This window comes from Maylandia zebra, linkage group LG23, assembly GCF_041146795.1.
Source record: "Maylandia zebra isolate NMK-2024a linkage group LG23, Mzebra_GT3a, whole genome shotgun sequence".
NCBI lineage: Eukaryota > Metazoa > Chordata > Actinopteri > Cichliformes > Cichlidae > Maylandia > Maylandia zebra.
In genome coordinates, this window is record NC_135188.1 from 41,024,933 (window position 1) to 41,037,526 (window position 12,594).

The following is a 12,594-nucleotide window of genomic DNA, read 5'->3' on the forward strand; positions in this document are numbered from 1 at the left end:
TAGGTTGTGCAATGGAAGGTGGAGCCATTTTTATCTTTTTGGCAAGTAGCAGAAGTTTGACCTGGTTATAAAGCCAGCCTGTGTGAAACTAATTGCTTTGCTTGATCAGAATAAACAGATTCTAGATATGAATATGCAGGATTTGTAGGAAAGATGCACTATTTTTGGCAGCAGAAGCTTTCTGGCTTCCATTTGTAGTCTAATAACGATCAGCCAGGGCATCAACGAGCAGGCTGTGGCTACATTCAAGTACCAGCGATGTTGTTTGCTGAAATGCATCAGACAACCAATGACTGCTCACAATTTAAAAATGGATCTGCATTCGTAAACAATTACTGGCAGAAGAGGAAATCTGAGAACAGGCAGCTTCTAATGGAAGGCCTGGAAATTGGCTGGTACTCCCAGTGCAAGTGGACAATCCAGGCGGACGCCGTACTGATCTGTTCTGGTGAAGAGAGAGCTGAGCGTAAAAGCGACGCTGTCGAGTTACCATTCAAACTATGATCATGGGCTCTGGGTAGTGACTGAAAGAATGAGGTTGTGGATACATGCACTGGAAATGAGTTTCCTACAAAGTGTGGCTGAGCTTTACCTTAGAGGTAGGATGAGGAGGTGGGTCAAGGACTCGGAGTAGACCTGCTGCTCCTCCACATTGAAAGGAGCCGGTTGAGGAAGTTCGGGCATCTGACTATGATGGTTCCTGGGTGAGGTGTTTGCGGGTATCTCATACCAGGAGGATGCACCGGGGCAAACCATTTCTCAGCCAGCTTTGGACTTGGTGTGCCCTCCTGGATGAGCTGAAAGATGTGGCTGGGGAGAGGGAAGTCTGAGCTTCTACCTGTGTGACCCGAACCTGGATAAGCAGTAGAAATGGATGAATGGCCATTCAAAGCTTTGGATTCAAAAGGAGCCCCCTAACCCCCCTTCAAGGTACTACCAATGGGAATAGGGAATACTGTTAGTATACATAGGTCTGGGTGAGAAAGGCAGTACTGTCCAAAAATTTTGAGTTGACAGAGAGGACCTGAAGAGAGAGGTACAACAGTGAGTGTCTGCCGCCATCTTGACAGAGACCAGAACAAAAGACAAAATAAGTAATGCTTTTACCACCCCATCATATACAAATTAACTTACTCTCATTGGTAGTCACTTGAATTGCTTACTTCAATGTTAATTTTAACTTGAGACCCGCCTACTTTGCATCGCTAATGGTTATTTTCTGTCGTCGCTGGATCTCTCAAGGTCTGGTCAGCAGGCTAGCTGATGGGTTCCCAGGTCGATCTTACTTTAATGCGAAATATGCAGGGAGGCAGAGGTTCAGGTCAGTCTTGTGGAAACCAGTACTCCCCCTTTGTCCGTACTGGCTCTGTAGGCGGACCGCTAACAACACTGCTGAGCATTGCCGCTCATTTCTGTCAAGTGAAAATCCACCCAAAAAAACATGAATCACTGCTTTCCCAACACTGATCTTCAGCTGGATTTATTAGTCTCCAAAACAAACGGAGCCGTACCTGTAATTGTGAAACATCGCAGACACTATGACAGCGCGTGAAGTGTGTGTGTGTTCTTCACATGGCTTGTGAAATAACGGGAAAGCCCATTATGGCAGCTCTAAAGCAGCTTTCCTTATCGGGTTTCTTGTGTTGAGTGAGATTTCTCCACAGCGTTGTTAATGGAAGCCCTTATAGTGGAGCATATTTAGTTTTAGGGTAGATTTTTAAGTTAATGTCTTTGGCTCTGAAGGCAGTAAGTCATTCAGTGGTTTTAGTGCTGAGCTGGAGGGTTGCCAGGAACTCATCTGGCCATGGTTAAGAGGAGCTGTGATGGAGGAGTAGAGATGGAGGCCAGGGAGGGCTGAGTGATAGCTGAGTGCCTCAGATAACCCCTCCACAGCCACACCTAGCTGACTCCTTCAACGGGCCCTGCAGTGCCTAGCTGCAGGCCTCCTCTGATCAACCCAAGTCGATTCCCATCCCCAGCTTTGTACCATGGGCTCTACTGCATGACTGATTGGAACCGATCAACTGAATATTGATTTATTCAATAAAATAACTTGAGCCTCACCGGCTGTCTGATTAGTTAGGAATTACTTAATATATTTAATTACTATAAATTTATAAACAAGACATGTTTAAAGACTAGTTTCAAGCCTATGTAGGAGCTTTGGGATATTAAAAAATAGTGGAAGTTGACGTGTGGTCAGTCAGTTCTGCTGTGAAGACATGAGGCAAACTGTCACAGAGCGCATTAGAGACCAGACAGCATGTAACAGTTTATGATGTCTGTTGCTAAAATTGGGTTTAACTTAAGCAGAAGTGTCTCTGTTGCCTTCTTTTTGGAACCCCGTGACAAATTTTTAAAGGGAGTGATACTTCTATACATATCAGATGATTGTGCATTTGCACAAGTTTGTAAAACTTACTCACTCCCAACTCATCCCATACTCAATGGTTTACCCCTTGAAAGACTGCTGGGAGTAACCTTTTGAAGCGCTTTTCTGTACAGGGTGGTTTCTGTCATATTTCAGGCTTGCTTATAGACCAAAATGACTGGGTATGGATCAGAAGTGGGTGAGGGTGGTCTCTGCCTATGCAGCTACCCTTGGGAATACCCAGAAATGGTTCTAATGGTCTTCAAACCACGTCTTTGACATACGCCGAGGTGTCAAAACTTATCTTTAAGGGTACAGGCGACGTCATCAGATGTCGTCTTTATGAGGGAAAAGTAAAAAAAAACAAACAAAAAACTTTCATTGCCAAGTAAGTCTAAATAACAGCGGATCAAAGTTGGCGTTAACAGTTAGGACACTCACTGATGACGTTAATCGCTCACCTCGAAACAAAAAGATGTCCCGCCTGGTAATTATTTTATTTATTTTTTAATCTTTGTGGGATGTCTTTCACTCTTTCACAGTAGAAAAATACTCTTCAGACTTCTGGCAAAATCTCATATGTAGCAAGCCTGCAGAATTTTCTTTGCTCCATCCACTGAAAGTGACAATACCCCGGCAGACCTTATTTACCGCTGCATTTAGGGACCTATTAACGTCAAATGGACTAACCTGCATGTTGAAAATGGTGCTGAAAGGGTACCCAGTGCTTTAAATCTTGACACGTAAGATTCCTGACGAAGTGTCGCCATGTGATGAGTTGACTCAGAACAGGTTGGAGTTTGAACATGTCTACAAGCTGCACTTGGTATGGCTAAGTGCCTGCTAAGCTCTTGCTAGACCAGTTCTTAGAGCTTATTTTTTGACAGTGCTTGTAAGAATACCCCAGATTAAGAAGAGTAGTTTTAGGATCTGTTGCATAGATTTGGTGACATCCTTTTTTTTTTTCTTTTTCTGAAAGCCTGTTTATTTTCATATGTGCTGATTCATTTCTGTTTACTTGTGCAACATAATGTTTAACCCCAAAGTGTTTTCACAATAAGTGCATGTTGTAAGAGGATAAAGTCAAAACTTGGAGCTTGACTGTAAACCAAGCACTCCTCTCATTGCTCATGTGCTAATGATGTGTAACCCAGTTGTGTTGTGGTATCAAAATGCAATAACCTTGTGGCTTAGATAACCCTCCCAGAAGCTGGAAAAAAAACTTGGATTTATACGACTAGGAATTTTAGCTTGGCTGTCATAGTTTTGTACACATTCATCAAGGCGCTGTCAACTGTAAAACTGTACGAATTAACAGCTTTAATTTATTAACAGCCAACGAGGGAGATTAACTGCGTTGTTATTGAGTTGAATGTATCCCGCAATTATGCGGATGGTCTTTGTGGAAAATCCAAATAGCATCAGATTTATTATTATTATTATTTATTTTTTTCATCCCCTGGATGAAAGCGTCACAGCGTTGGATCCAACAAGTTGTCTTTGAGAGTGAGCTCTAATGCTAATGGGAGAGGGGCTGCAGAAGAGCCAAAACACAAAGACGGTCTTGATTATTTTTCTCCTTTCTGCTCCTTTTCAGTGTTGGTCTTGTTTGTGGTCGGTAGTTAGAAACAAAGTTCGTGACTCACGCAGTGAAATCTTCCTGTAGACATCCAGGGACCCAGTGCATGTTTGGCTCATTTCTCAATTAGCTGACTAATATGTTACTGAAGTCACAGGATGGATAAATTTTTATTGTTTCCATTATAATAAGGTGGTAACTATCACAATAGTACACTGATTAATCTCCCAGTCATTTCTCAATGAACCAATTAGTCATTTGGTCTGAAAATGGAGAAAAATGCCTGTCAGGTTTTCCCAGAAACTCTTTGTTTTTAAGAAGCTTTAAACAAGTATTAACTACATAAAGATTTAACAATAATACAATCTAAGATTCAGTTAATTATGTTTGACTCAAAAATCATAATCATTTAATGTCGACTTTTTCAGTGCACATGAGGCATGAGGATGACTGCTGAGTTCCTCGGCTGCACCTGTAAACTAGCAAAACAGACTGCATGTGCACGAGGAGGTGACGGCTACAATGTCAGCCTCTGTTGTTTTTGCAGAGGCAACCCCTGGGATCAAAGTGGAGAGGATTAAAGTCATTGTAAAGTGTCCCTCTCATCGCCCCCACCTCTCCTGCCCAGTGAAAACAGAGGGCCCCAAAGCCTGCATAGCTTTTATTGTCATAATCCATACAGTTTCAATTGACTATGGAATGCACTGGCTAAGATGACGACGGTGGTGTCGGCAGGGAGGCTGCACATATGTGTGTGAGAAGCCGTTTTCTCTGTAGCCATGCACAAAGACTGTACAGTGAATTGACACGTGTGTCCGGTACATTGCAGCAGTGGTAGGCAGAGAGACAGAGTATCACTGCAGTGGAGAAGGGGAATACCCATGTGGGTCAGCTTCCAAAAATGTCCCATGTTTTATCTCGTCTCAGGGTTGAGGGGAGGGAGGGGGATGTAGGGAGGCCACTATTTTGGTCCCTTTGTTTATGTAAGGAGTGGCAGTAGGGTGCTAGGAGAGCAGAGAAGTCTGGGAATGTCGGGGCTTCATGGCTTGGGAATCGCATGTTTCTGTTTGGTGCTGTGTATATCATAGTTTTACATGGGCTGTGGGATACAAAAGACTTGAAACTGCTTTCTTTGATAGGAACAATCCAACTCTTGATCTCAGTTCCCGTGTGAAATATATGGTAAAAATGGCGGTCAAACATGTAATTTAATTAGATACAGTAATTGAAGTGCTTGTATTGGGGTTGCAACTCAGGAATTTTTTTTATTTTCTATATTTTTTTTTTAAATAAGTCATTGTGTTATGTATGAAAATAGCAAAGACTGTATAACGGAGGACATGCAGTGAGTTGTGGACTACTCGTTTAATGGCTTTAAAGTTACAGTGTGTAAAATATCTCCACTAGATGTCAGACTGCAGATTGCAGTTAACTTTGTTACTTTTTGCCCTCCCAATTCAAGCGCATAGTCCTGGCTATGGTATCTGTTAGGGGTGGGGGGAAAATCGATACTGTGTAGTATCGTGATATTTTGTTTGCTAATAATGTATCGATACAGGGACAGCAGAAATCGATATTTTGTTACAAAAAAGGTTTCTGTGCTCTGACTTCAGAGCACGTTGATCCTTTTTCTGAGCAAGAATCCTGACATTCCTTCACTGTCCAAATGTGTTTAACTTTTTTTTTTGGCAGCAATAAACATGACAGTTTACTTATTTTAATTTAAGACATGTTTTATTTTAATTAAGTTTAAAACTTTTTTATTTAATGTAAAATTATATTTTGTTTTAATTTACTTTCAAATTCTTCAGTTGCTGAAGGGGCTGCATAGGTTTCATAAATTGCGTAGTTCACAATAGCTATAATTGTACCAGATGGTTGCATTCAGTTAAGTTGGACTAGACTGTAATGCAAACCGTTCAGTTTGTCAACAATAAAACTGACTGAAATGAGAGAAGGACTGAGTGCGAGACTTTGATATTAGATAAAATGAATATTGATAAAGTTTACCTTTATGTACAGAATCTGAATATCGCAAAATATTTTTAAAAATTGCAATAATATCGTATCGTGGGATGTATGGTGATTCCCACCTCTAGTATTTGTAGTGAGTGTAGGCTGTCAGGCTGCTGTTTACCTCGTGTCTGTTTGTTTACTCTGAAGGAACCTGTAAAACTTAACAAAACGAGTCTGATACAAGTCAAACAAGCTCGCTTCTGACAGCGATCCTGAGGTGAGTTGTTGAGGATATCCTGTCAGTAAGACCCGCTGTTGTTTATGCTGTTGGCTGGCGTTAGTGTTTATTAGAGAGAAACTGATATTTTTAGGATACTTGAACCTAACATTAGCTAGCATAATGTTAACTTATAACCAGCTGCTGCTGACTTCAGTTCAGGAGATGATGTCTGAGGATGGCATTTTATCCAGAGCCAGTCATATTCTCTTTTCTATTCGTTTTTGCTTCTTTGGTGAAGGAGACCTCTTCTTGAATGATAAAACTAAGTTATGATTGTTCATACATTGAGTTTGGAGATGCAAATGTGAATTAAAATTTGCCTCCATGGTACACAAATGCCAAGAAGCTCTCTTCACTTCCACCTTTGGCGCGCTGCTCTCTCTAGCCACATAACTAAATTGAGATTATGTGCAACAATGTCCATCTCGGCCTCTGTATTCAAGATGGCATTACAACACGGTGACTTCCATAAACTGATGCCTGCTCCAATATATTTTTAACACATTGGAGCAGGCAAATGTTTTGTTAATTGATGCATTATGAGAATGCATCAGTTTGTTCAGTTACACACTTATACCATTAGTATGTTTATCTGTTTTTTTCCTCTATTAAATAACCTAATAAATGGACTGACTTTACCTTTTTAATCTTGTTAAGGCCTCAAACGAGTAGTCTTTGTATCCTTTGCGTTTTGGAAAATGGATGTGACCATATTTGGACAACCAAAGAGCCACCTGTCACCAAATGTGGATACACCAGTTAATTTATAAACCAGTTCACCACCTGTTTTGAACGAGTATATTGGCTATAACTAAAGCTTTTTTTTTTTTTCCTTTAAAAAAACCCCAATTTAAATAGCAATGTACAGCATACTTGATAAGACCACAGTGACCTTTGCCATGTGCTTGAATGCTCATATGCTTTTGTTTGTTGTCTTTGCAGGGACGACATGTCAAGACTGGACAGCTGGCTGCCATCAAGGTCATGGATGTCACAGAGGTAAGCCTTAAATGTCACCCTACATATACTTTTAAATCAAAAAGATAGATTTGGCACAACATAATGGATTATCATTGGTGTGCTAAAAATGCTCTTGTGGTGAAATGTAATTATACTAGAGTCTGGTTAACATAAAAATCTGCACACATTCCTCTGGAACTTACGTCTGAATATTTAGAGGTTGCAGAGGAGAAAAAGCCCCGCTCTGTAATGAGTTGTCTTCACTAATAAACAGCAGCAGGGAAGGAGTAGAGGCAACAGGATACTGCTTAATTTTAATTAGATTTTTTTTTTAGGTAGCTTTGTCATTTAGCAGCAAGCGTGCTGCCCTCAGCTGTGGGAGGTCCCATCTGCAGATGAGAAACAACCACATATGCACACATGCAGAAACGCAAGGCAGAAGGTTTGAGGGGAGCAGCGAAGACCAGCAGGGCTAACCACCCACACTGTGTTGGTTATGATGAAAGCAACATGGGCGTAAAATGCCGGACCCATCCTGGAGCCCAGTTTGAACGTGTCGCGCGCAACAGCCTAGTGTTCATCATCTTCCTCAGAGGGGATCACAGCCGACAGCCACGAGCTGAATTTTCACCGGTGTCAGGACACGTTTACTGCTTTGTGGATGCAACATGTTTCTATCCTACCGTCACACAGTCCTCATCAGAAGCTCAACAGGAACTGGTAATGCAGCTCGTGTGCCCTGACATGCCTTTTTGCCACCCCTCACGCGCGCTTACGTCACAATGAGTCAGAGTTACACTCTCGACTGACTTGTTATCGTGTGGGAGAGAATGGACCAGCTGTTTCCTGATGTGTGTGAAACACTAGGTGTGCCTTTTCAGACGTCTAGTCACTCACTGAGAACAGGGAGTCACTCGTCACGAGAAGCAGGTGTCCACTTCACCTAAAACCTGCTTGACTGTATTTTTGTGTTTTGTTTTTCACTGGTGGCCCTTTTAACGTCTGTCTTCAGTCTGTTTATGTGTGACTTTGGCTGTATTTAGTGCATTACAGTGACTGTTATTAGGTTTAGCCTGCTCTGCTATCTTCCCTTGCTTCTATCATGACATAAATCATTCTGAGATTAAGCCTGGTTTTTATTACCTGCGCACAAACGAATGACTGTGCACTCCCATTGCTATTAAAGTGCCAAAGCTCACTAACTGGTGGACCTCACACAGTGATTTTTAAGTCAGTTTGACTGAGTTAATTAGTAGGCTTCAAACGGTGCTCAAATAATGACTCAGTTTGATCTGTTATGACCGTACGGCTGAAATATTCAATTACGGAGCTTCAGTTAGATCTGTCAGCTATTTTTCTGCTTGTTATGTTTCAGCTGGCCCGTGTCGCGCTTGACGTCCTGGCTGTTGAGCTCATCTGCAGGCACAGAGGTTCTGTGCAGGGTCACTGTGACCCACATTCTCAAATCCAAACAAGTCCTCTTTTCTGCAGCTATACAGGCCACGAGCTTAAAAAACGGATGCTTTTCCATTTTGACGTGCTGTTTTCTGTTAAATTAAAAGGATTTCTACTCCTTGAATGTGCAGCGCTTCTTGACATAAGGCCAAGGATGTTTCTGCAATTTGGGATCCAGCAGTTACACTTTAGCAAACACTGTACTGGATTTTAATTTGTGAAAATGTATTACCAGGCTATCAAAGACAAAGAACATGGCTAACTGTTTTGTCTTGGGGGGGGGTTTCACCCCTGGAGATTTAAAGATGTTTTAAGACATGAGAGGAAACTCGGCTGGAGTTTCCTCTTTGTTAAATCCTTGAGTTACACTTTCTAAAGATCTTATCTTCAAGCATAAATTAGGAATACTGGGTGTGGCCTAGTGCCACAGCATCTTATGTGTGTGCGTCGTGCGCTGACGTATTGCTCGCCTTTGCCTCTCTCTCTCCGACGCGCATCACCATATGATTGTCTCTCCCACTCAGTCGCCATGTGACTCGTGGCAGAGAGGCTTTCACAGTCGGGAGTGTGATAATCCAGCAGCTGCGTAGCAGAGAGGGGGTACACGGGGAAGGGAGGGTCAGAGGAGGATGGGGTGGTGGAGGGGGATGCGCACAACAGAAAGGCTTACGTCAACTCAAACGAGTCATGCAGCAGCAGCGTGGCTGCCTGTAAAGACGGCCAACTGCCATTTTGCTGTGTGCGATGCACTCACACCATCCAGCGTAGTAACATGCACACACAGCATCACCTTTAAATCGGCTGTAACACATTTTGGTGCAGAATGCTAATAATGGAAATGACAGGATATACAAATATCTGAAGCGTGCACACACTGCATTATGCAGTGGTAATTTTGTGCAACCACCCCCACCTTTGTACTCTTGTCCCCCCACTCCTCTCACTCTACTTTGTAAATAATAGGCCATGTAACCATAAAGCAAACCACTTGCAGGCTGATCTATGCATGTGTTCAATTAGTGCATCACTGTTAATCTGTGTCAAGTTGCTACAGGGTGCAAGTGGGGAGTTTGCACTGCAGCTAGTTCTGACCTTTTTGTGAAGAAGCGATGGCGGCAGGTTTGCTCCCGCTATCTGCAACTAAAGGTCGTTTGCAGCAGAGATTAAACGCTGCGTGATCACTACATCTGCTAGTTTGATTTAGCTCTTTCGCGTTAATCCCTCAGAGTTCCCTTTAGGTTACGTTTAAATTTTAAAGGCGCCCATTTCCTGTTCCTGTTCTTCCCTTAAGTAATCCTACACCCATTAAGTAATAATTTATTTTTTTTCTCCAGGTGAAGGTTCATGGCAGAGCTTTCTTTCCAGCTCTGTGGATAATAGCCGCTGGTTGTTGTTGTAGGTTTATCTGATGTGTCTAACGTACAATGCAAATCATTCATGCAACAGTAATCCATAAACAAAGGACTCATTCCTCGCTCGTGCTGCATGAAAAGGCTGCAGCGATGTTGCACCAGGGAGCTGTCACGCGTCTCGACACTTGCTGTGACACAAAGTGTGGAAGTGAATTGATTTATTTGTGAAATGAAACGTTACTCGAGGTCAGGTTATGGTTAAAAGGAGCCTACACGCCACATCATAAAGATTTTTTTGGGGCAAGGCCAAACGCCCTCTTTTAATGTGCACCTGTGTTTGTTTGCTTGTCTAGGATGAAGAAGAGGAAATTAAACTGGAGATCAATATGCTGAAGAAGTATTCCCACCACAGAAACATAGCCACCTACTATGGTGCTTTCATTAAGAAGAGCCCTCCGGGACACGATGACCAGCTATGGGTAAGCCCCTCAAATCCAGTGAAGACATTTAAAAAATAAATAAATAAAAAAAAATAAAAAAAATCTAAAGACTGTAGCGCTGATGCTCACTTCTTTTACTAGCCTTCCTTTTTTATTAACTTTCCAGAACTAGGCGTATTTTAATTTTAATATATTTTTTTTTTCATTGACTTTGTCTGTTTTGCAGTTGGTGATGGAGTTCTGTGGTGCTGGTTCCATCACAGACCTAGTGAAGAACACAAAGGGGAACCAGCTGAAGGAAGACTGGATTGCCTACATCTCCAGAGAGATCCTCAGAGTGAGCACATTCCCCCGCCCTCTTTTTTCCCCTCTCTTCTCCTCATTTCTCTTCTCTACCTTCTTTCACTAATATTGCATCTCCTCTACCCTCCTCAGGGTCTCGCCCACTTACACGCCCACCACGTCATCCACCGTGACATCAAAGGCCAGAACGTGTTATTGACGGAGAATGCTGAAGTTAAACTAGGTGAGTGACTGAGTTTTCATATCTTTGATACCTTTTGATCCAATAAATGTCAGTGTCAACTTTAACTTTAACTTAGAGATTCTCACTTGTTCTTGCCATGCAACACAAGACTCTAAAACATCTATAAAGTGCCTACCTCCACAGTTTCGGACGAACTAGTTTCTCAGGTGGCCACTTGAGGCAGGCAAAAGAATCAATTTTTATAAACGGGCATGTTAAAATACCAAACTTTATAGTAGTTATAAACATGTGTACTGAACGGTGCCAAAGACAATTTTAACCAGTGGTGTAGATTTTAATATAGCTCAATATCATGAATTCCAGTAAGATTTAAATGTATCTATAGTTAATGGTTCCCATTCAGTGGTGCTTAAAACAGTTTAAGTTGTCAAGTTTGCACATTTTGTTTTAAGTCTAGATTTTGCCAGCTACGGTGAATTACAGATGCAGCTTGCTAACCAAGCTAGCCAGTAATAGCTACATCTACCATTGAAAAGATTATGCTTGTGTGTAAGAAGGCTGAAAGCTATTTTCCAGCGGCCCATTTCTCTTTCTTGAAATCGAGTCTTTGAAGATGATCGTACAGCGTTTAACTGACTGTCTCCGCTCCTTATCTCTCCAGTGGATTTTGGCGTGAGTGCTCAGCTGGATCGGACAGTTGGAAGGAGAAACACCTTCATTGGGACACCTTACTGGATGGCCCCAGAAGTCATCGCTTGTGACGAGAACCCAGATGCAACATATGATTACCGAGTAAGATTCCCCAACGTGTCGAGCGTTCAAAACCTGACTTCCTGTAACCGCGGAGGCGCATTATTCTTGTGAATGGCTTTCTTATTGGGTGTTTTCTTCTCTCGCAGAGTGATCTGTGGTCCTGCGGTATCACGGCTATTGAAATGGCTGAAGGAGCGCCCCGTGAGTGCCTGTTTCTCTTATCATTTGTTTTTTCTTGATCTTTTAATCCTCTTGAATCTTTAACTTTTTTGCACCGCTTCTTTCAGCTCTTTGCGACATGCACCCCATGCGTGCACTCTTCCTCATTCCAAGAAATCCTCCTCCTCGGCTGAAATCTAAAAAATGGTGAGCACCACCCGGAAAGGACGTTTTTACTGTTTACGTATCTGTCCTATATAATCGCCTCGCTACCCTGCAAAATCCTGACACATTTACTCTGAGATATTTTATGCACAGATTTCCTTCTGTCCTTTTATGTGCATTTTGTTTTATGTCAGACCTTAGCCCAGGCAGCTACAGAGACTTAAATCTAAGAGCTCAGCTTTCCCTTAGTGCTCTGCTGCTGACTCGAACATCTGTGGTACACCTGCTCTGGCAGGCTCAGGCTCTCCTGGCACTCGCACAAACACACTGGATCGCTGCTCTGGACTGCACTGCAGAAACATCTCAGAGCTCGAACGCTCTAATGAACTGGCTCTCGTTTTACATTTGTCTTCAGAAATCGCTGTTTTATTTTATACTCCACCCCTGTTTCATAAAATATCGGTTTGATTTGCTGCTGTCGCAAGTGAATCTGACGGTTCTCGGCAGCAGGTGCAGTTGTGATAATAATTTCACTCCAGCGTGTAGCGTTTTTCAGTTTTCGTGGAGTATATGTAATGAAAGGTTCGATGCTGCTCGTCTGTGTGCATAAACCTCAGTTTTTGTTGCGCTGGCGAGT

At 42.3% G+C, this 12,594-nt stretch overlaps 1 protein-coding gene across 12 annotated transcripts in view; it reads left to right on the forward strand.

Annotated features, from left to right (window-relative positions):
* Positions 1-12,594, forward strand: part of LOC101476887 (mitogen-activated protein kinase kinase kinase kinase 4) — a 36,760-nt gene that overhangs the window by 7,001 nt on the left and 17,165 nt on the right. For all 12 annotated transcript variants that reach the window (XM_004573585.3, XM_004573590.3, XM_004573587.3 and 9 more), the window contains exons 3-9: positions 7,129-7,185; positions 10,307-10,432; positions 10,620-10,730; positions 10,829-10,919; positions 11,542-11,672; positions 11,780-11,834; positions 11,921-11,999. In XM_004573585.3, coding sequence (XP_004573642.2) covers positions 7,129-7,185; positions 10,307-10,432; positions 10,620-10,730; positions 10,829-10,919; positions 11,542-11,672; positions 11,780-11,834; positions 11,921-11,999 — 650 coding nt within the window. The remainder of the gene's footprint in view (positions 1-7,128; positions 7,186-10,306; positions 10,433-10,619; positions 10,731-10,828; positions 10,920-11,541; positions 11,673-11,779; positions 11,835-11,920; positions 12,000-12,594) is intronic.